This window comes from Rhinolophus sinicus, chromosome 2 (assembly GCF_057876585.1).
Source record: "Rhinolophus sinicus isolate RSI-liver-muscle chromosome 2, RSI-T2T, whole genome shotgun sequence".
Lineage (NCBI taxonomy): Eukaryota > Metazoa > Chordata > Mammalia > Chiroptera > Rhinolophidae > Rhinolophus > Rhinolophus sinicus.
In genome coordinates, this window is record NC_142502.1 from 84,668,600 (window position 1) to 84,693,435 (window position 24,836).

The following is a 24,836-nucleotide window of genomic DNA, read 5'->3' on the forward strand; positions in this document are numbered from 1 at the left end:
GTTCTTCTAACATACTGCGGCTTGGGTCAGAAGTAGTCCCTTGAAGCACAGGGTCCATACTAACCCTACAGAAAGGAGCCCACTTGTGGTCTCACCACCCTCACAGTAGGACCAGGAAACCCCTAGAAACATCAGGAGACAGATATCTAGAGCAGAGGTAGTGGTTTTTACAAATACAGTAGTAGGTCTTCCAACAATGTCATTATATTACAACATTGATGAGATGCTCTAGAACCTTAATTCTTGGTTATATCAATTAGGCTGTGGGAAACATGGTTTCGTTAAATCGTTTTGCTTTTAGTTGGAGAACCTACCTATCAACAGTGTTAAGTGAGGACTTATTGTCATTATCTTCAAATATTTTTAAATAGTGTAAGCTATTTAAATAACATGTCATTGTATAAAGGGCTTCTCAGTTAATGATATTTTGAAGTAACATTCTTTTTCATTTCCTCTGCTTCCCTTCACACATTCACCAGTAGGAGAAAAACAGAATGTTTTATTTAATTTCTCAGCCCCAGGACTAGAGGCCTGTCAGCATAATTCAATTTCTGAAAACTGGCAAGCACTCCTACGTGAGCACATACCCCTAACGTAGCACTCAGATGAGGTTGGAAGAGCACAGAACATAGTGAGAACTTGACGGTCCAGTCCTAACGCGCCGGCAGGACCAGGCTCTTTGAAATATCCGAGTGATTAAAAGTACATGATCAGACCAACTGCCCTCTGGAAAAGTGCAGATGTTATTAACCTCTGGATTTCTCTTCCCAATAAAGTTTTTTATTTTTTTTCATCTGAGAGGGTATATATTGGGGGAAATTAAAATATTTTTAGAAGTAGGTCATGATATTTAAAAAGTAGGTCATGTTAGTGGAGTATATTGTTAATTGAACCTTGACTCCACAGCAGTAAAAATGTGTAAATAAAAGGTTAAAAAGCATTTATTCAATCACAAAGACACAAAATTGAGTAAGACACAGTCTTTTTGATCTTGTGGACCTTAATATCTAGTGGATATGTATGTAGACAAATTATTTTAGCACAATGCCTGAGTAAGAGGTACATGACAGAGCTGCTTCACAGAGGTTAAAAACAAAAGGTTACTACACTTTATAGTAAACACTTGTATTTTCAGTCACATGGCACGAGTGGCATGGGCATCAGCTATGTACGCAACCTCTGGCACCCCTTGTGACCAAGGGTTCCTTCTTAGCATGGGGTTCCAGATAGTTTGGGGTATCTGGATGCTTAAAATTCAATGTGAGGTTTGGGGAGCATGTTACCTGTTTTAGGGCAAAGGTCCTCATTTTTTAACCACATTTGCAGAGTTCTATGATCCATGTATCTATGGATTTAGTTTTGACGGTAGAAAGTAGTTATGTATGTGAGACATTTATAAAAAGGTTGATTCAAAAGCCTTTCCTTGGACCTGTGGGCTGATTGGTCCTTTTGGGGCAGAAAGCAATGCTTACTGGCCTTTGAGAAGGACAGGTCTCTCACGGGCTTGCCCGCTCTCAGGTACCCTCCCTCCAGCCTTCCCCTGACACCTTCTTGCTTGGACATTTGTGCCCTCTCTTCCACACCTATAACCCTTTATAGCTTTTTGCCCAGCCTTCTCGCTTCCTTGGCATTTTTGTTTTTATGTATTTGTATCCCTCCTGACACAGTTAATGATATTTTAAATACCTCCTTGTATCATTTGTTATAATAGAACACTTTTTATTAAAAATTTAATAATGCAATTTTAATATGTCACAAATTAGGAGAGAATGTTTTTATAATACATTTTGTGAAACGTGAGCTATTATGCTATACTTTTATTTTAAAATGCTTATCAGAAAGTTTATTTCCTATTTTTGTCCCTTTTTCTGCCTAAACTCCCCACTTAGTACATTATTTCTAGCTGTGAATAAGCCACTTGAAGTTCTTGTGTATTTGTTTAACTCTGACAGTCAAACGAATGTCACCAGAGTCTCGTTTTCAGTCAGTGCCAACAGCTAATCGAAGTCTTTGTTTCTGCCGTAGGAATTCATGAAGAAACTGGAAGAAAAACGAGCCGCACTCAATAAAGCTACCAGTATGGGAGACGCTATTTTGGCCATCTGCCACCCTGATTCCATCACCACCATTAAGCACTGGATAACCATCATCCGGGCCAGGTTTGAGGAGGTCAGTGTGTCCCAGCTCATCTTTAGAGCTTTGAGAGTCGGGGTATGGAAATGTCAGCAGTTAAGAGGCACTTACGGCCATGGGAACACGAGGCCGCTGCAGAGAAAGGTGTTCTCTAAAACGCCCTTCTTGTGTGTATTATCTGTCTCTGCAGTCCAGTTTTCTTTAAAACGTTAAAGGAATTTGCATCTATGTCCCTGAAATATGAAAAGGCAATTACTTGGTTCGCTGTATAAATTTGTGTCCCATTTCCACATTGTGTCCGTGGAATAATCAGGGAGTTGCATAGTATTTCAGCGTGTATGCTTGCGGAGTGAATTGCATGCACAAAGTAAATTCTGTATTTAAGATCTTAGCTATTTTAATTTCTACTCTGTGCTACATGCAGTAAGTACACTTGATCCCTCGGAGAATGCATATTTGAACTTAAGTTTGAAAGCAAAAGGAAGCCTGGGCTGTTGACACACATCTCTAAACTTCTGAAGTTGATGAACATCAGAGAGGGCTCCCATATCCTCCACGAGCTGGTTCTTGGTACCACAGAGGGGATCTAGAAAGACTGGAAGCATTGTGGGTCTAGCCCAGGATGATCCTAATTTACATTTAAATTCTGTATATTTTACATCAATTAAATGATTCACTAAGATGAAATAAATTCAGAGAAATTTCCGTTTTTCCAACAGGTGCTGGCCTGGGCGAAGCAACATCAGCAGAGATTAGCAAGTGCTCTGGCTGGGCTCATTGCTAAACAGGAATTGTTGGAAGCATTGCTAGCGTGGTTGCAATGGGCTGAAACTACACTTAGCGATAAGGATAAGGAAGTCATCCCCCAGGAGATCGAGGAGGTGAAAGCCCTCATTGCAGAACACCAGGTAAAATAAATATCTCCCTAACCCCTATCTCCTATGTTCTTTCTTGCACTGCTATAGTTCTCAAAAGATTGCTTTGTGCTTATTACCTTCACTCCCTTACGCATACTCTTCAACTCCTTCCAACTGTGTTTCTAATTCTACTACTGCCTTAAAACTTTTCTAGTCACAGTTACTGCATTTTGATGGTCTTGCCTCTTCATCTCTCATCTCCCCCAAACTCATTCCTTTTGGGCCCCTGTTAAGTTACGCTCACGTGGCACTGCCTCAGATTGGCTCCCGTCCTACTGCCTGCTTTGCAAATGTCAGCTCTCCTTATATCATATCCTCAGCTTTCGACACCTTGTTCATTCTCTCTCTCTCTCTCTCTCTCTCGGCGATCTCACCCTCCTTTGTTTCAGTGCTCCATGTCTGCATTTTCTACTCCCTGCTGCTAAACATCTCCCCTGACGACTAACAGGACGTCACATACAGATCTGTATGGTCTTGCTTCAAAAAAATTACTTCTCCTGTATATCCTACCTGTTTAAAACTCTGAAATGATGGGCATCACACCAACTCTTATTTGTTTGCTTGTTAGTTTAATATACATTCACAAAAAGAAACGTTGTATTAGCTTGGTTGGTTAAGCTGTTAACATTGCCATTTATTATATTTTAAGAAAAGCATACGATATCGATGTCTGTAATGGCCCTGCAATGTCTCAGGCCATGTTCTCTATGATCAGAGGTCTTAAAGTGGTCAGAGTTCCCCAGTGTGCCACATACTCCAGAAATGTGTCACTTCACTTTTATCAGCCTCCTCCTTTCTCCATCACTTTCACCAGCCTCTGCTGTTGCCACATATTCCAGATACAGGGATACCTGGTCAACAGTACTTATAAGTCTAAGGAGATGAGATAAGAAATGGCAAGATATTCAGACCTTTTAAATATACACTTTAACATGAATTACTTTTACTCTCCTTAGCATATTCATTGACAGAAATATTTCAAACATGTCTTCATTTAATGAGGATACTTTTTGTCACTGTATATCAAAACCATCTTAAATATTTCAAATGTGTAGGTGAAATGTGCCACAGAAGAGTCTTAGGGGCCACCCCAGTTAACGAGTGCCTTTGCAGATGAATGGTCACTTTTAGATCCTTCAGGAAGAGCATGGATGCTTGCTCCTGGGTGGTGCACAGTCACGATATGTTATTCACACAGCCTCTCCCATGTGGAGTCTTCAAAGTAAAACAAATTACTTTTGTAATGCTGTAATTACTTACCAGCTGTAACATTTTGTGTTTTTTAGAAATGAGGAAATACTATGTTATGATGCTTTAGATTTATTTCCCCCTAAAGATAAAACGTGATGGTTCATTGTTTTTTCAGAAATAATAACACGGTCTTTTTACCTTCTGTATTTAGTTCATTTCTAGAGGTGATTTTCTCTGGTATACTTATACTTGGATTTAACTGATACAATTTCTTTCATGGCAGACCTTCATGGAGGAAATGACCAGAAAACAACCTGATGTGGATAAAGTTACCAAGACCTATAAGAGGAGAACAGCTGATCCTTCCTCGATACAGTCCCATATTCCAGTCTTGGATAAGGGACGAGCAGGAAGTAAGCCATGACCAATTTCTTTAAAATGAAGATGGTTAAGCAAGGAAGTTGGTTTTCTTTCATTTTGATTTACCATAGGAAACTTCAGAGCAATTGGTGATTTCTACATGAGTGCTCTATCATAAAAGATTTTCTTAAAAGAATACATGGGCTTAAGTTTTGTAGCAACTTACTTAAAAATAAAGAAAAAGATACATCCAGGTCTCTATATGTAATTTAATTTGCTTAAAGTGTATCTTTTAGATTAGCTAGAAGAAACTGAAAAATTGGCAACAAGAACAGAAATCATAACCCCTTTTGAATGGTCTCATTTTGTTTCTATTATATAAACAACCTCAAAGTGGAATGTAACAGAAATAACCATGACCTGGATAAAGTTCATGACCTAACTGTTCATTTGTAACCAGCAATCTGATAGATTTTGCTTATGTTCCTATGACTTCAGGCTCTATTTACTTCTCAGGCTGCCTTGACCCAATAAAATGACATTTAAAACAATAGCTTAGAGAAGATTTAAAAGAAGCACAATTTATTTCATATATTTTGTATATTTCTGAATGATGCCTTAATTTAAAAAAAAGTTTCAGATTGATTGTGGTTAATATAATAAAAAAGAGTTGTTTCAGATTTATTGTGGTTAATGTGTTGCAGAAGGAGGCAAGGTAACAAAGTGGTTGAGAACTGTAGAGACAGACTCCTTAGCTATCCCCACCATTTGGGAAATGTAATCTTGGAGAGGTTACTTAAACTTTCTGTCTTTCTGAGCCTCAATTTTCTCATCTGTAAAAGGAGACAATTATAACCTCATTGGGCTGTGGTGAGGATTTAATCAGTTCATGTGTATGAAGTGCTTCACATACTCTGGAATATAGTTAAATGCTCAATAAATGTTAGCTACTGATATTTTTATACGTGTAATGCCCTATATGATTTAGGAATTCTGCGCAAATCCCACCTTGGACAGCAACTTCCTATAGGACCTTAGGCCAAGGATTTTCTAGGCCACATTTAACTATTTATTTTGGTGAGGAAACTGTGTTGAGATAATTGTTCTGTGATGTTATAGAAACTTGTGAAAAATAGCCAGAAAGAGGGAGAAAACATTAGTAAGGTAAGGAAACGGGGGTGTGAGTATGCCTATGAAACACACAATCTCAGTGGAAAATGAACTTGGATGAAAGCTGGGATCCTACACACGCTTCCATGGCTGATTGGAATTGTAAAGTCTCTGGCTCTGACTCTAACAAATGCCCAGTGCTTCTTGCCCTCACCTGCCCTCCTTTCAGCCTTATTTTCTAAGAAGGGCAGCTAGGTTTACGTAATGATTCTAAGCTACATCTCACTTCCCTAGGAGGTTTCTTTTATCATTCCTTAACAGAGAGGAGGATCACAATGTACTTCATTATCATTGAGGTGGCTTGGGTTGGAAGCTGGAAACCGATTAAAGCCTACATTTATTGAGAGAGCTTTCCAGCATTTAAATGCCCCTGTCAAGATATATTTCTCTAATTTATATGACGAGTATGTGATCCTTAATAAACAAAACAGATTTGTACCTTGACATTATGCATCCCTTAAATAGGATATTTGTGTTTGTAATACCCGGTAATTAAGTTGACTCCGCCTGAGCTAGGAACGACACAGGCCAAGCCTTGTCGTGTTTCAGAACTCTGGACTCTGCCATCCTAACTAAAGTTATATTTCAACAGGGAAACGCTTCCCAGCATCAAGCTTATATCCCTCTGGATCACAGACACAAATTGAAACCAAGAATCCTAGGGTCAACTTATTGGTGAGCAAATGGCAGCAAGTCTGGCTCCTCGCATTGGAAAGAAGGAGGAAGCTGAACGACGCCTTGGACAGACTAGAGGAGGTTGGAAAACACATGTACATTCAGCATTGTCTCACCAGAGCACATAGCCAAATTTTTCAACTTCCCTGATAACAGATAAGGAAACTCTTGCTATTTGAGTGCATATTTTACTTCTAAAATTAATACCATGAGTATGTACATTGTGGGAGGAGGAGGGAACCTGATATATGGGACTCGGATGTAGAGAATCAATAAAGTAGGAAACTAATACATTTTAACATAATCAGAAGCCAATTCAAGAAAAGATCTAGCTTGACATATGTTTACTTGGTGGTATTAACTGGCAAATATAACCATTTACAATTCAGATATTTTCATTATATGTATTATGTAATCTGAGATTTAGAGTTTCAGGTTCTGAAATTGGGGAATTTTTAGAAGTCCCGGGGAGTTCGAATGGCAAATAGCAGAGAGAGTGAGGGGTTACATAAGAACCGTTGAGCTGGGCCTGGTGCATGGTGGGCATAAGATTTACCATTGTGTTATATTGGGGCACGCCACTACCTTTGTGACTTTGGCATTCTCAGAAATTTTCACTTGGAGTTTTTGAGGAGTGTTAGTTGTTTCCTCTATTTGTAAAGAAAAATCAGTGACAGTAATGAAATAAAACTTGACAGGGAAAAATGGTACCAACCAGTCCGCTTTGCAAGATCATACCTTTCTTTGAAGTGAGAAAGCTATGTGTATTATCTAGAGGATCACTGAAAAATAACATCATTCATATAGCATTAAGATGTAACTTGAGCACAGCATTAACTCACTCAAAACACCCTTTGTATTTTTCAGCTGAGGGAATTTGCTAACTTTGATTTTGATATCTGGCGCAAAAAATACATGCGATGGATGAATCACAAGAAATCTCGGGTGATGGATTTCTTTAGGAGAATTGATAAAGATCAGGATGGGAAAATAACCCGACAAGAATTTATCGATGGGATTCTTTCCTCAAGTAAGTCCCAAGAGAAGTGACTGAAACTGATGTAATTTTTTAAAGAAAATAAGTACAGTTTAAATTTGTGGGGCCAGTACACTTGTGTTACTAATAAAGTGTCGCTTTTGAACTTGACTATAAAGTCACACACACACAAAAAAAAGTGTCCTTAGGAAAATTTATAGCTTTGGAGTTAAGCACACGTAACTAATTGTGTAACCACAGATTCCTTCACACTATTGAAGCTGTAGCCTCAATATAATAAAGTTAATAATACTATACAATTGCTTCACATATAATGGGAAATCAATAAATGCAAATCAGTCTTGTTTTAATTCTAATTCACATTAACATTCTGATCTAACATTATCATTAGTAGGAAATTAGAACTCTGTAATATAAACTTCTGAAGGTATGTATCATCTTCTTGTTTGATGGTTCAGTCGTGTGTGGATGTAATATCTCTGGCACATGTTACTGGAAGTCATTCTTAAAATAAGTTTCATATAAATTCTTTAAGTAAAGTGGTAGTTAAACCATATGAAATTTACTAATATTAAACAGTTTTCAAGCTAGGAAAAGCAGCAATTTCAAATAATTCAACCCAGTAGTAACTAAAGATAAATTTAAGTCACATAATTGTGGTTTAATTTATGATGTAAATATGTGTTGTTTTTTTAAAAAAAAAGGGTTTTAATATATTTGATGACCCTGATAATTTAACTAGCCACAATAAGATTAAAATGTACAGTCGAGAATGCCTTGAGGCAGAATTAACAAGTTATACTACTTACTTTTTTTTTAAAGACTTAAACTTTTTGTGAAATTTTATCATAAGTGGCAGGCATTATAAACTTTCGTTGGGAATATTTTATGGCTTATTTTGAGAGTATCTAAATTATAACTCATATGTAGAATCTAACTAAAAAGTCAAACTCAGAGACATAGTATAAAAGTGGTTGCCAGGGGCTGGGGATGGTGGGGATAGGAAGTGGTTGGTAAAAGGATTCAAACTTTCAGCTGTAGGATCAATAAGGTCTAAGGATGTAATGTGTAACATGGTGACTCTATTGTAAAATTGAAATTTGCTAAGAGAGCGGAACTTAAATGTCCTCACCAAAAGCAAAAAGATAAATATGTGACGAGATAGATGTGTTAATTAAGTAGATGGGAGGAATCCTTTCCCGATGTATGCTTATATCAAATCATTACAATGTACACTTTAAATATCTTACAATTTTGTCAATTATACCTCAGTAATGCTACTTACTATTTTTGAAATTTTTAGAGTTCCCAACCAGTCGCCTGGAGATGAGTGCAGTTGCAGACATCTTTGACAGAGACGGTGATGGGTATATTGATTACTATGAATTTGTAGCCGCCCTTCACCCAAATAAAGATGCATATAAACCCATCACCGATGCTGACAAAATCGAAGATGAGGTACTCATTATCTTTCCACCACTTAAAACAATAATACTACAGTGTGTTCTGCCCAGATAGCATGCACAATTCATACAGCCACTTTACTGATTTCCATGTTTAGTAGTTATGTCAAGGTTTCAAGGATTCACTATGTAATATTAACATTAAAGTGGACATTTCATCATTGCTTTTGGCAGGTGACAAGGCAGGTGGCTAAGTGTAAATGTGCAAAACGATTTCAAGTTGAACAGATTGGAGATAACAAATACAGGGTAAGTTTTCAAAATAACCTTGTAGTTCTTTTAAAGGATAAAAATTGCAATTTATATATAATTTGATTTGTGTTGTTTTCCAGGAATGCTAAGTGTTTACTTTTACTTCATGTCAAAATGTAATGGTATATGAATTTCCAATTCTTATCATTTAAAATTATATAAAAATAGCCTACATTTTGTATATAAGGACATATCTTTGACATGTACAACATGTACGTTATTTTGAAGGAGAAAAACATTCACAGTAAAACACGTCTTATATTTACATTGCTCCATATTACTTTATAATATACTTTTTTATGATTAGAGGTAAGTTTTCATTCATATTTTTAGTGACAAAGCTATTCCAAGCAGAACCATGAAGTTAAAAATGTTGACTTATTTTTATAAATATGAAAAGGAGGCAATGTTTTCCACTTGTGCAGTGATTTTTTCCTTTTATTCAAAATCTCAATAACTGGGGTTACCTTCTTCATAACAGTTACTTGAAGACCGGTGTGACTTTGTCACTCTCTTTTTTGCTCTTTTTTGGAAAATCTCTTACACATAATAGTAGCTAGACAGGAAATGTGCTGAGTTTCCCTGATACAGTATAGTATTATACTTAGAAATGAAACATTATTTATTCTTATTTGTATATTTCCACATTTAAAATTGTTCATCTAAGTATTTGAATTTTTAACTTAAATTTGAATCTCAAATATTTTTCAAAAAAATTCCTATAGAAAAATTTTCTGATTATTAGGTTTGAAGTTGGGACAAGTGGATACTTGCACATCTCTAAACTAGATACTATATTTAGAAGCCAGGAGTGTGAGTGTGTGTGTGTGTTCTAGAGCCATATGGAACGTTTCTTGTTGAACTAATTATATCTTTCTTCCATTTTCATTTTTTTTTTATCAGTTCTTCCTGGGAAATCAGGTATAAATCAGTGGAATGTATTCTCAAGTTCCCAATGATTTTTTTTTTTTAACTTTAATTCATAGTCATTACAGCTTGCCATGGCCAATCTTTCCCATGCTGCCCCCTAGCTACTACATTGTTGGTTGGCGTGGTGTTTCTGTAAACGCTATAAGGGTCCTTGATCCAGGATTCCTTTTTGCCTTGTGTCTCAAATGAGGAGATTACTTTTAAGCAAACCAGATAATGAGTTGTAGCATGGCTGGTTACCATGTTACAAAACAATTTTCTGTTCCCATTTTTGATAATACTATTATAGTATATATTTTCCGCAAGTACTCCCTGGAACATACATCTCTATATAGCCTCACTGGTATTTATTTAAACACTCAGGATGTACTGAATACAGTAGCTAGACAAGGGTCAGCATTGGGCAGTGACATGGAAAGGCAGGGTACTGAGCGGTTTCCATGCCACTCAGCCACAGGAAATGTGCTCTCTCCAAAGCAGCGATTATTGTCCACTAGTTCTAAATCATTGATTTAGAACATTGCATCCTCTGAGTACAAATTTTAACCCTGGAGGTTTTAAATGGTTATTCCTTTTGAGGAAATATATCTCTTGTACCTTATATGAAATCTTGAAGTCTCACTTTGTGCCATTTTCACCTCACATTTAAGTGACTATAAGCTGTTCAGTGGCACTGCGCCATGATCAGAGTTTTAGAACTAAAGACAAGAAAAATTGTGTTTTGACTTAAACAAGGAAAAGAGTTTTTTATGTACGCTTTTGGAAAGAACGGTGCTATTCATAGTACCTGACTTTATCATATTAGATATTATTCTGCCATTCAGTTTTTAAGCCCATGTTACATCTTAAGCTTCAGATTACTATGATCCCCATTTATTGCAAGCACATCATTTTTTCAAATAGACATTTTCAGTTACTTTGAATAGTTGTTTTTAAATCTTCCACTAGATATAATACCTAATAATTTACTTTTCCATCCTTGTTATTTTCTGACTCAGCAATTGGGATGGTACCTTTTATTTGTAGAGAGGATATAATATTCAACCTCAAAAGGTTTTCTTCACTGAAAGCACAAAGAACGACATCAGTCTGTTTTTTCTTGTCGCGTAGTTTGGCTCTTGGGGAAATTCTGAAGACAATGTTAGCTGTCTAGAGAATGCCTTCTTAAAATAAAATTTAAAATCATTCATATTTATTAGAATCAGAATTTCATCTGTATAAAGTACTTTAGTTCCTTAAAACTTTTATTTTGAACATAATCTCGGACCAAAAGTGTCTGGTCCAATTATCTGGTTCCTTAAGGGTAATTTTCTTTAAATCCCCTCCTTTCCCTTTGCTTATTAGCAGCACCAAATTTTTTTCTAACAAAAAAATATGTATTTTGATTTTTACCTTTTGATTACATTTCAGGAGCAGGTTCAATTATAGGAAAGTTTAAATCTCAAGTCTTAAAGGTGGACTTAGAAATAGCAATATAAAAAGGGTTGATGTAAAATGCATCAGTTCCTGCTGGAACTAATTTTACAGGTCCTTCTGAGTTTCAGGGTCTTGAATGGTTGGCTTTGTTTTACGGTTTGCTTCCTGAAACTCAGGGGTAAAGCTTATTGAAAAGTAGCAGATTGTTTCTACTTAAAAGTTTCTGTTTATCCATCATAAGCCTAGACAAATAGTCAAAGTCACAATTGTATTTTACTTGCTTTAAAAAAGAAGCTATTTATGTTTAATTGACTGTTCATTTTGCTATGGTATCAGTTGGGTTGGCAACCGTGAAATTCAGTGTGGTGGCTTTTATAAGTTGGACGTGGGCCTATTAGAAATGATTTAAAAGTATAAAATCATTTCTCATGGGCTTTCAAAACACATAAACTTTGTGGTCAGAAACTACCTGTAGTCTAGACATTTATTCAGGACTTGCAGAATTTAGAGCACATCCAGGTGATTGGAGAACCATTGAAAGGGCAAGAATAAGACAATTGCTTATTAGTGTCAGCAATTATGAGAACAGCTTTAAATGAAAGCCTTTCAGATTTGAAAGCTGTATCATTAATGTCAGTGACTATTCTCATATTACCGTAATCTAAAATGGCACATTAACCCAGTCTGTAACAGATTGGTTTACTAGATCATTAGTGATGCAGAACTTTTGTTTGGCTCTGAAAATTTTATTTTTCATGTTCACTTACTTCTTTATACCCTTCAGTCAAAACTGCTCTTAGAGAAAACAAAATGGGTTTGTGAAGATTTCTCCCCCAGATTTCAGTGGCAAACAGTTTTAGTGTAAGAGAAAGTTTTATTGAAAAATCAAAGTTTATTAAATTTTCTTTAGAATCATCTTATTTTGTATAAACCCTGGCAAGTGGGCCAGTGCTTATTTTCATGGCTGTGTTTAATTTCTATAAACATTTTTCAATCACCACCTTACTAATGTTGTTTCTGTCATAAGAAAGAAAAATTATTTTTTGAAGAAATCTTTAATATACTTGATACCCTTTGTTATCCTTTTTCAAACTACTTCCTTTGGGCTAAATCAGCATGCAGCAGCCTAACGCAGATCATTACAAACACCTTTTTCTGAGATTTTACTAATCGCTGTGAACTAAGCAAAAAATTAAAAGTTGGTTGCTTAAGCTACTGCAGATTACACATCATCCTTGAGTGTAGAATTACTTTTGACAATTAGAGGTTCTTCTTTCTTCATCTTCACAGTTTGGAGACTCCCAGCAACTGCGACTTGTTCGAATCCTCCGAAGTACCGTGATGGTTCGTGTTGGAGGTGGATGGATGGCACTTGATGAGTTCTTAGTGAAAAATGATCCTTGCAGGGGTAAGGAGATACTTATGTCAAGATAATAACACTGTAAAAGTACATCAATTTTGTATTATTTTCCAGTATCAAAAAACATACCTGGGTGTAATTTTGGTCATTTATTACAACAGTAAATGTTTCACATTGACCATTCAGCCTAAAAGTACCCAAAGAACTTGTGGCAGTCATGGAAACCATGTTCTTCTCATTGATTTTTTTATTTGTTTTTATTTTTATTTTTTTAACTTCTAAATATGAGACTGGTGGGCAGGGAATACTGGAATAGATTTTCTTCATGAGATGCTCCCATCTGCAATTTTCAAAATGAGCAATTACACCAACCAAGGAATGGATTTCATCTGTCATTAAATAGAAAAGTAAGAGCAAAGAAAATTAATGTGATGAAAACTGAAGATACTGGATAGTGAAAGTTTTTCTGAAATTAGGGGGAGATGAGGGAAGCAATATATAAAAATTTAAAAACTAATAACTGCTGACTTGACTCTTACTTTGAAGTTGCAGATTAAAGCATTAAAAATGTAAACATATATTACTATAGCTCTCCATATCTACCAGTCTAGGAGCCCCTTGGTTAGCTTTAATTTTCCGTATTTTTCAGGTCCTATTACCAATTTTTGAAGGTAAATCTTAATTGATTTACCTTACAAGTGGTCATTTGATTACATTTTCTAGTTAGTTCCCATTTACTCAGTAGGCCCATTTTTCTTTGAAAAAAACAAACAATAAGATTTTTGTGATTTTTCTTAAACCTGTGAGCTCACTTTAATCCTTTTAAACAAACAAACAGTAACGAATGTTTGTGCCAGCACTACTAGGCTACCAAGTGGGAGGCCAGGGTTCCTTCAGCAGGCCCCTTCGTTTCAGTGCTGGCATCTGAAAATAAGGGTATATCAGAGTGAGTTCCTTTGCCATCACAGACCTGCCTCTCTATCAAGGCCACTGTGGATTGTTATACAACCCTACCCAGGAGCTCTGCCCTCTGCAAGTCAAAGATATAACCACAAAGGAGTAAAATGACAAAAGTTCCCTTTTAGTTTTATATTTTGAAAATAAGGCAGCCTAAGGTAATAGAGCTCTCTTTATGAAACAAAGAAATTAGAACATGTAGTATTCATTGGACGGCTTAGCAAAGTTAGCGTGCCTGTGGCAGAGTCTTCCTAATACATTTTTCTTGTTGAGTCAAACCTTTGAGTGCTCTTCCTGATGCAACTGTTCCTCTCAATTGTGTGTAAAAGCTTGATCTGAGCATCCTTTGCATATTCAACTACTGTACTTTGTTTCTCCTCCTGTTAACAGTATTCTTTAACGTGATTGGTATCCTGTGTCATTTTTTCTAGTTCATCATCATGGGACTAAAATGTTACGTTCGGAATCAAACTCTTCAATTACTACTACTCAGCCTACTATAGGTTGGCAACCCGTCTCTTGCCTCTCCCCTCTTACTTTTTTCTCTTTCCTACTTTTACATTTCTGGCTTTAATTATTTTTTTTTTTTAAATAACGCGCTTCATCCATCGCGTATGGCTTAACTCATATCCAACTGAGCTGGTGCTTCCAAATTTAAATTCTGAAAATTTTGCACACTTGCGGTGTGTCGCACACGTAGATGTTGGAGAAGTGATCGAGCACATGCTAACACGTTGCTCATTGGGTTCTCGTGGCGTGTTCTCCGTGTGCATATGTGTTTGTATGAGTGCTGCATTACTGATTACCTTGGGTCTGGTGTTTGTTATTGCATGTTGGTAAAACAGAGTTTTTCAAGGCATAAAACAAAAACACTAGCTGCCTCATTTAAGTGAAAAACCGGAAAGTTTATATGTTGTCATGGTGATAACAAGCCATCTCTCGTTCTGTGTAATTCTATCATTTAATTAATCCCAATGTTCAGATCCTGGCATTCTCCTTACCTCAGTAGGATATGCAAAAGACACAGTCCCTGCTTTACTGGCTTGTTTTCTCAGTGTGGGGGAAGGGTAATGAACCCATGTGGGCATCAGTAACTGATGGATTAACAATATTTTAGCATGAGCTTTCCATTTTCATGCTGAATCTTTCTTTAATAGTGGTTATTCTGGCTGGTGTCTAGTGTTAGAATAAACACACTTTTTTTTGTTTCTTTTCTTTCCCAAACTGACTTGTATACAAAAGGAATGCATTGTAAAGGAATGCATTTTCCTTTTTGTTATGCTGAGTTGGAATTGGCATGGCAAAAAGATGTTCTTGAAATCCTCAGCGTAATCTGTGGTGCCAGGTGGTTGTTCTTCCCACAAAAAAATTGAGCACCGTTTTTTCCCTTCCTCTTTTGTTTGTGTGCATTGTGCTGTGGTCCTCAATCCAGCTAAAGGAAGGACAAACATGGAACTCCGGGAGAAGTTCATTTTAGCAGATGGTGCCAGTCAGGGTATGGCTGCTTTCCGACCCCGGGGCCGAAGGTCGCGGCCTTCGTCGCGAGGAGCTTCACCCAACCGGTCAACTTCTGTATCCAGTCAGGCTGGCCAGGCGGCCTCCCCACAGGTCCCTGCCACCAGCACACCCAAGGTAGGACTCGGGCATGAAACGTTTTCCTCCCTCTATACAATCAATGTCTAGAGTATACTTTTGAATATTTCAGGACCCTAGAATTTGTAGGAGCACATTTTTGTGTTCCTTCTCACAATATAGCAAATGAAGGCTTTTTTTTTTTTTTTTTTAATGTATGCTTTTCCCTTATGGCCCATTTAGGGACTATCTATTCAGGTGCTTTGGTTACCTTTCAGATTGGTTCTTTTTAAAACTTCTTTTTTTTTTTTTTTTGGTATGTATTATTTGCCATCAAATCTTTCCATTTATTTTTTAATTATTATCACTCTTACTGTGAAATGTGACTCTGCTATGAAAATCTTTTTCTGTACCTTTGTTTTTTTTTTGTTTTTTTGTTTTTTTTATCTGCTATCCTTTACATTTGATTTGCCATTGTTCCATACAGATTCTCCATCCTTTAACACGCAATTATGGTAAACCATGGTTGACAAACAGCAAAATGTCAACTCCTTGTAAAGCAGCAGAGTGCTCAGACTTTTCCGTGCCATCTGCAGAGGTATCGTAAGGCCCCAGATTCTAGTCTAACAGTCTTTAATTTAAACTATCACCCACTAACACTGCTTAACCTCCCCCTTAATATATGTGATTTTGATAATACTATGTCCTTTTATAGACTTTTATTAAAAAAAGTATCAACCCAGCAATTCTGGGAAAACATGGGATTAAGGGGTTAACCAGAAAAGACAGTTTTAGTTCTTTGAACAATGTCAGTTTAACAGAGTCACACTTGTACGTGCTGTACCTCCTTTGTTTTTTTGTTCTCCTACTCATACTTAATTTTGCTTTTCTCTTCTTGGGAAAGTGAAGTACAGGAGATTATATCCAATCTTAAGTAAAGTTGCTTTTATAGCTGATGGTATGCTTTTGTTTGTAAATAAATTTAGGCAAGAAATGTAACCAGCCCCCTTTAGGTGAGAATGAGAGGCAGTATTATTTACAAGAGAATCACTTAAAAGACTATTTATTGAGTGTTCACAATGGGCAAGGTCATTCTGAATGTCTGTTGTATTTGCTTCTGCCCAAGAACACTGCACTGGGTAGGTGGGACATACGCCTTTTAGTTATCAGAGCAGGGGTTGGGGAGCTTAGGTGTGCAAAAAGTTATCTGTCATTTTCAAAATTATTAGACTTTAATGATTATTATTATTCAAGCAAGCCCTAGCTTTTTAATATGGCATGATATATGGGGATACTTAGGTGATATACAATTTTCCAAGATTGACACATATGTCAGATCATTTACATTCAATTGAAAGTCAACCATATATCTTTTAAAGGAACTTCTCTGTAAAATGACAAACATAAGCACCAAATAATCACATATTTGATTAGAAAGGATTACAATAATTAGGAGGGAAATCCCTAAATAACTTTTCTTGACTTGAAGGAGGTATTTCATGTTAAAGGCAGGGATCCAGGTATACAAGTGATACAGACAGTGCCTTTGGAAACTCCTTTATGCTTGTTTAAACACTTTCTTATTATTTAATCCTCACATGAATAATAAGAGGTAGGCAGAGAAAATGTCATTTCCCTCATATCTTATACGGAAGTAATGGAAATAACATTGGTGATAGGGGTAGAATTGGGGCAGAAACAACTCATTCTTTAACTCTTACTCATTTCCCAAGCCCCTAATTTCCACCCTTTCCCTCAAGCAGGAAATGCTGGTATTATATATTATTACATCTAGAGATAATCTATCACTTATGATGGATCTCTTGTAGCAAAAACTGAGAAAAGTTTCAGGAACCTCAAGCAATGTACTTGTTTTAAGTATTTAGGGTTATAATGCTATGTTAGTTCAAATTTTTTTTGAAGCAGAGAGTCTCCAAAATTAAAGTCTAAGTATGCTATTTTGACTAATAGAAAACCATATGGTTCATTGCAAACATTTTTGTCATCAGACAAAACAACCAACCAAACAAAACAACAGTATACTCTTATAGAAGTGTCTTTAAGACTACGAGGTAGGATTTGTGACCATATAATCAAAATAATCAAGGTGATCAGAGAAGAATGATTTGGGTCTTTCATGGTAATAAATTCTGGCACCTTAAGTGATATATTTCATAACTGTGGGTCCTCACTCTCATGGATTGTTGGGATTCTTAGGAATTTAACTAGATGAGAGTGTCAGATCTTAGGCAAATCACTTCCCTCCACAGGCCCTCCTTTTCCACATTTGTTAAAAAGTTGTGATTAGGTGAGTGGGAGGATTAATTATGGTTATATGTGTGAAAGTATTTTGAAAACTTTAGTATTGTATGTATACAAATATGAATTCTATACTTAAAAGTATGTATAGAATACATATATAAATATGTAATATTACAGTAATGTTAAAATTTCACAATTCTGATGTTTCAAAAGATCTTACATATGATTTATTAAACATTTAAAACTATTTAATAGAGGAACAATTGATTTTGTTAGATGTCTCAATGAACTCCTATAAGAATATTAAAAGAATTGTCCCCAAATGTTGCCCAGATATCTTGCATGTGTTGACCATAGAAGGTGATAAAGCCAAGAAATGAAGTGGCATTGTACCAAGTTATAAAAATGTCACTTTGTTGTTGTTGCAGTTAAGTTTGTTAAATTATGGCTGTCTAGGCTTCACTTATTTACTTGGTGTTCTATCTCTGCCCAGTTTCTTAAAAGCAATGGTGGCAGCAGAACATCCAAGCACAGTTTTGTGGAGCCCCATCTTCTCTCTATACCGTGCAGGCACCATCTTCTTACCAATACCCTCTTAACTCTGTAATATTCACTGACAGGCTGGATGATACTAAAGTACTCACAGTTTAATTGGTCTTTTTCTCCTTGGGGATCTCCATTTGTCTGTTTTCTCTTCAACATGAATTCATTTTCTTCAGAAACTTTCCTTTGAATTCGGGGAGAGAATAAGAAATTACTGGAAACAAGCAAGGGAGAACCCCATGCCTCATTTAACTGAAAAATGTCTCCCCCTCCACCTCCTGAAGAGGTCTAGTAAGGGGTCTCCACCTATCTGTAAAGTGTTGTCGGTAGAATATCATGGAAAAGGAGCAATATCTTGAACTGTCCTTTCACTGGTTAAATACAGGGAACACCAATACAAGGAAGCAAGCTTCGACTTCCGGGATATTTATCAGGGAAAGGCTTCAACTCTGGGGAAGACAGTGGCTTGATAACAACTGCAGCCACCAGAGTCCGAACACAGTTTGCTGGTGAGTATGGTACATTTCTTTCTTTAATGGCTTTTGTAGTACACTCTGAAGATTAAATTCCTAATTGGGAAAGAAATTAGGAATTGATGATGCTGTATTCTTTTGGAGTGACACGTAGCCCCAGTCCTCCAGCAAAGGTAGGGGATGAATGAGTCATGGGAATGAGCAGAAAATCCCTGTTAGAAAGTGGGAGAAAGATGAGACAATGACTATAGAACAGTAGGAAAACTACAGCAGTGTCTTACGCCTTCAAGCAGGAAAGTCTTGATTCTTTTGTCTGCTTGGAAATTCTGTGGGGCTCTATTTTGGGTGGTTGGAAAAACCCAGCCATGCTGGGCCTTACACCAGTGTTTCTCAGGTTTCTTCACAGAATAGTGAACCTAACCCCTGGGATTCTGTGCTCAGCAAGCATGAAGTTTTCTCAGAGTTTCAAGTCTTTTAAATTCCTGTGTGTTTTGAATTACTTGTCCTCGGGCCAAACTTGCACCTAAAACTTTGCTCCATGTTTGCACTGCACACATGTGGGTATATACACTAAACTTCAGAACTCATAATCTTGAATTATAGGTATATTTCTTGTCTGTTTGTGGTGAATGGGATCCTGTGGGGTAAGCCGAAACCTACCTTTGTTTGTAAATCTAGCTTTTTGTATATTGTATCTACTTAGAATGAGGCTGCCTATGCTTGTGGAATGGAGAAAGGCCATGAAGCCACAATATTTCCTGAGTGCCTACTAGGTGTCAAGAAAAACCATTGAGATTAAAGGTGGCATTAGTTTCCAAGGGTCTGTTGCAGATGGACCCAGTGATGAGGGTGATCCATCTCTGTCTTTTCTCCTCAGATCCCAAGAAGACTCCCAGCCGACCGGGAAGCCGAGCTGGAAGCAAGGCTGGCAGTAGGGCCAGCAGCCGCCGAGGCAGTGATGCATCAGACTTTGACATTTCAGAAATCCAGTCCGTGTGCTCAGATGTGGAGACTGTCCCGCAAACACACAGACCTACGCCCCGAGCAGGTTCTCGGCCATCCACAGCCAAGCCTTCCAAAATACCCACACCCCAGAGGAAATCTCCTGCCAGCAAATTGGACAAATCTTCAAAGAGATAGTGCAATTAGTTTGACCAAGGCCCTTCCTTGAGCATTTATTATTTAAGTTTGAAAGATGTAAAATATGTAGAAATTATTGTGAAATATTGCAAGAAGTGAGTTTAAAATTCTGCAGATGGCCTTATTTGTGTATTTGTCTTTTTATTTTATCTGTATAATTTTTTTTTTGTCAGACATTCTGGGGTTAAAATCACATCATATGTGAGGGGAAGATAGAGTTTAACATGCACTAACATTTCTGCACTGTAATGTGTGGAGCACACACTAAAAACAATTCCTGTACCTACAGGTAAGTCTACATCCTCTCTGACAGCTGCGGTACTACATCAGTAGCTAACGTTAAGGATACCTCATGATATTTTCTTGCTTTTGTGGAAACTCTGAAATGCTGAAAGACACACACAAGGGATGTATTTCGACATGATTTAAAGGTAAACTAAAAGATGATGGAGGGTAGAAAGACAAGTATATCCACACACAATCCATCCAGCAGTTTCAGACAGAGAACTCATGGGAAGTGATTTTAAGCACTTGCCAGTGCTGTGGTATTCAAGAACCTTGCAGCATTTCTGTGCCATTGTTTCACAAGAGGCCAGGGGTGTTCTGGATATTAGATCTATTATACTGTAAGAATATGATTATAAAGTGCATTCATATAAGTGTGAGGTTTTCTTTTGCTTGAGTGGACAGTAGCACCTGTATCATTGAACTCATTTTGTATCAGAGCAATTTTGCTTGCAGAAAGCTATGAAATAAAACATGTCCCTTAACTACGTTGCTATGGAATTAATTTTTTTCCCCAGGGAAAATCAGTGTATTTTTTTATGAGCAATATCAATTTGGAGTGACCAAAAGATACTTAAAAATGGGTTTATTTTGATTTCTCATCTGAAATAATCATGTTCTGGTATTATATCTATATTTAATAAATATATACATTTTAACTTATTATGTATACTCACTATAGAAAGATATTAGTATGCATTTAATAAAACATATTCACTTGAACATATGGAATACCTGGTTATTTAAAGTGAACTTTTCCTGTTGTTTTTTTTGTTTTGTTTAAAATAAAGTTTATATGTATAATGTATTTTTACTAATAGTATAACAGGCTAAATTTGGAAGACATCAAACACAGGGATATAATATTATAATAAATATATAATAAAAATTGCAATCACTACTCATTCTACAAATATTTTTAATTGCCAGCCATGTGCCAGCCTGAGGCTACAGGTCCCCTTCCCTCGTATATTCAAGGGGAAAACAGTTAAATAAATGACTGAAAAAATATGAACTGAAACCAGGGGATCTGTGATGGGGTGACGGATTTTATTAAGGTAATATAGTGATATTCTTCTGGCCTCTGTACCTTTAAAAATCAAATTATGGAATTTTCCTGACTATAAAAGTGACATCAAATATAATTAGAAGGATGGCAGATTGTTACTTTTGGCATGACAGGTCACAACTTTCCCCATGCCTTTTTAAATTTATTTCAGCAAACGGCAGAGGTGGCTTTTAGGTTCAAGGGGATATTATTATGTCTTCCCTGCTTGGCCTTTTTCATGGTTGCCAACACTGAAGGACTGGAATTTCCACTGACAGAAATTAGGTGCCACTTTTAAGTGAGAATAATTCCTTCTTTCTCAAAGCATGGGTCTCAGGTGGGAGCCTTGACGGAAAGGGTAATTCTAACCTGGGAGATCACATGGTATAATTCATGCATTTGATTATAAGCATGTCATCTAAGAAGGCAATTGAAATTGTTGTTATTCTTTTGGTGCTTTGCATATGATCACATTTCCACTTCAAAGACAAATTGAAGGGCATGATTTTATCTCAGCCTGTTTGAAAGCTACCCCTGTTAAAGAGCTAGGTGGGTTGCTTTTTTTAGTAGTAAAATAAGCTTTTGGAGAAAGATAAGTGGTTTAAAATATTTCAGAGAAGTCTTAACTACTCCTAGTTATCAGCAATTGCGGGGTTAGGGGTAGGGTGGGGGGCTTTTCAAACTTTGATGCCTGATAGTGTTTTCTCTTGAACGAATTCTAGAGCCTCAGGCTGACTTCTGAAGCGTCCTGTAATTTTCAGTGAATGCAACAGAAACACCTCTATTCCTATACACATTTCTTTTCCTTTCTCTTTCCTTCCTTTTTAAAAACAGGACATTGGAATGAATCTCAACTCTATCTTAATGTAAAGATTGTTGTTGTTTTTTAAAGAAACTGAGGCATGTTAAAATTGTGAAAAAGAGTTTATTCGCGCAAAAATCGACCGAAATTAGTGCCGAACTGTAAGTGGTTAGGAGCGTTCCACCAACAGGAGCTCAGAGAAATACTTTTATGGAGAAAAGGCAAAATAAAGGAACTTAGAGATGGGCTACAGCTTAAAGCCTAGTTTGCTGTTTGCGCTTGGTTGTCCTTAGCGTTTTGGTTTGGTGCCCTTGAGGAATTTACAGCCTTATAGTTTGGTTTGCTTATGTATTCTGCGGAGACCTCTCTAAGGACCTTATCTAACTATTTAAGGAACAATTCTAGGTTAAACGTTCTCCACTGTGGCCACTGTAATTCAAAATTATCGTTGGTAAAATAACTTGCTAGTTCAGCTTCAAAACCAAATTTTATTCACCGAGGGCTCGCCCTGGCCCATTCCAGTTGGTTTCCCGACCCACACCGGAAACAAATGCTTTAAGTCTGAAAGCACAGAACGCGGATGCCGCGGAGCCAGGATTTGAGGGGACTTACCCACAACCCCCAGCGGCGGCGGAGCGGCGGGAGCGGAAGCGGCTCAGCAGGTACTTTCACCAGGTTGCTCTTTGCTCCTGGGGACAGGCGGGTCTCCTTTGGTTCCCTCTTCCAACACCAGAACTGTTAAAGATAAACTGAAGCATATTAAACATTTTAAGAGTTTATTTGACCAAAAATCGATTTAAATGGGACAGTGATAAACCGGAAGTGGTTAGGAACCCTCCCCCAAAGGGAGCTGGGAAGAGACTTTTCTAGAGGAACCTGTAGCCGAGTGTCGTGCGGGGAGGCCTGCAGGGTCTCTGGTCCCGCTCCCCACATAACGCAGGATATGGTGAGGCCAAAAAGGAACACCCACGGAGCCATAGGCAGGGGAGTCATACCACTACGGTCTCACTGGAGGCTGGGTTCACTGGACGTGCGACCTGCTGTCCGTTTTGTCTGCATCCCACCGGCGGCTCTCTTTCACTCTCCTCCACTCTCCTCGGCTCTCCTTCGTAGCCGCAGCAGTTATATTAGTGGCTAATGGCTCAATGGCTACAGCTGACGGCCAACCAGCCCCAGCTGATGGCCATCTACTACCCGAGCCAGCACTCCTCCACGTGAGGCCGAGAGCCTGTAAACTACTTTCTGGGGCTCTGCCCACACACCGAGTAAGGAAATGATGGATTGGCGAAACCTTAGCCTGGTTGGCTGCTGGTGCTGGGTTGTCCTTAGTGTGTGGGTTTCATAACCTTGCCGTATTTCCAGGCTTACGTTTTGGTTTGTTTGCGCAGTCTGCCGCAACATTAGAGCCACCTCAGCCTAATGACCTCTTAATTTAACAGTTATTCATCATTAGGGAAGCCGAATCGGGAGTAGAGTTTTGTCTTAAAATAAAAACTAATTCTCATGTATTGCTATCATCTTTTGAAATAATAGAGTGTCCTCTTTGACCTCAGTGCAGAAGTGAATGGACCCGGCAGAATCTCAGATCTGGTTCCTTTCTTATGGCAAATAGGGGTGGAAGGGCCCTGTTGGCCGCCGAGGATTGACCTGTAAAAATGAAGAGAGTCTGGGAAAGGATCTTGTTTCCTGTTTTTGATCATTCTAAAACTTGCTGTATTTGCAACAAGGGAAGTTATAATGAGGTGTAGTTACTTCTTTTTGACAAAGTGCTTTAAAATGCATGTACTTTATTGTCACATGGGTGGTCTCATACCACCCAATAGTATATTTGCAAGTGCCCAAGCTATTGTGTGTGTCTGATGCCATTGCCACCTGGCTGTGGACTTCTCTTTGGAGTCCCACAAAGAAGACGACACTTTAGCTTTGTCTTTTGGTGCTTTAGTAACTCAGTTCCCTTGAGTCATGTGAGAGGTTGACTTGGTGGTCACCAAAATATGCTTGGAAGTGAATAGAGTCATGGGTGAGATGTTTCGGCAAGAAATAGTTCATATGACTATTTAAAATATCTGACTTAACCTGCTGAATTATACAACTCAGGTTAATTTTATGTAATTCTGGTGTCTGCAGAGATTTTGAATATCTAGTTAGAATGAAAAACAACAAAAACGGGGAGATTTTTTTTTTTTTGCTTCTGCTTCCAATGTGGCAAATTAAGCATATTTGCAAAGCAAAATGTGTTCAAAGGAACTCTGTATTAGTTTACCCACAGTTTTATTTTACTCTGTTATTGGAAATTAAAGACTATATAGGAGATAAGAATAAAATAGAGTCAGTGGAACTGTAACAGCTACCGTGTTTCCATGAAAATAAGACGTAACCGGAAAATAAGCCCTAGCATGATTAGTCAGGATGACATCACCTGAACACAAGCCCTAATGCATCTTTTGGAGCAAAAATTAATGTAAGACCCGGTATTATTTTCAGGGAAACACAGTATGTACGATGTCAGAGGGGTAGTAGATTGGAGGAGGGAAGTTATCACTTTGTGAGGGCTATAAATATCTATTACATTGTTTTGTACACCTGAAACTAATTAAAAAAAAGTTTTCAAAAGTTATCATCAAACAAAAACAAAACATTCTTTTAGAATGTTACTAATTCTAAAGTACAGCTACTTTTGCCCCAGCGCAAGGATGAGAAAATTTACTTCCCACAGCCTTAGAATCTGCCTCCTATGCCAGTGTTTTCCAGACTTCTTTGGTGGCATATTTCTATCAGTAAGTTTTTTGAGCAAACACTTTCTTTGAATGTATTTTAATTTCTTCTAAGATATTATTTTCATGTATTTTATCATTAGCTAATTTCTCAAGGCTTAATATAATGTTAGAGA

General features: G+C 37.3%; 1 protein-coding gene across 32 annotated transcripts in view; it reads left to right on the forward strand.

Annotated features, from left to right (window-relative positions):
- The window catches only part of DST (dystonin), a 428,859-nt gene extending 408,278 nt beyond the window's left edge, over window positions 1-20,581 (forward strand). For 16 of the 32 annotated variants that reach the window (XM_019734620.3, XM_019734633.3, XM_019734624.3 and 13 more), the window contains 14 exons: window positions 2,026-2,169; window positions 2,853-3,041; window positions 4,525-4,654; window positions 6,364-6,527; window positions 7,314-7,476; window positions 8,747-8,901; window positions 9,081-9,155; window positions 10,062-10,079; window positions 12,795-12,912; window positions 14,253-14,324; window positions 15,254-15,453; window positions 15,881-15,991; window positions 18,584-18,707; window positions 19,549-20,581. In XM_019734620.3, coding sequence (XP_019590179.3) covers window positions 2,026-2,169; window positions 2,853-3,041; window positions 4,525-4,654; window positions 6,364-6,527; window positions 7,314-7,476; window positions 8,747-8,901; window positions 9,081-9,155; window positions 10,062-10,079; window positions 12,795-12,912; window positions 14,253-14,324; window positions 15,254-15,453; window positions 15,881-15,991; window positions 18,584-18,707; window positions 19,549-19,811 — 1,926 coding nt within the window. In that variant the 3' untranslated portion in view covers window positions 19,812-20,581. The remainder of the gene's footprint in view (window positions 1-2,025; window positions 2,170-2,852; window positions 3,042-4,524; window positions 4,655-6,363; window positions 6,528-7,313; window positions 7,477-8,746; window positions 8,902-9,080; window positions 9,156-10,061; window positions 10,080-12,794; window positions 12,913-14,252; window positions 14,325-15,253; window positions 15,454-15,880; window positions 15,992-18,583; window positions 18,708-19,548) is intronic. The other 16 variants (XM_019734625.3, XM_088795639.1, XM_019734643.3 and 13 more) reach the window with 5 other exon arrangements.
- Window positions 20,582-24,836: the final 4,255 nt, after the last annotated feature.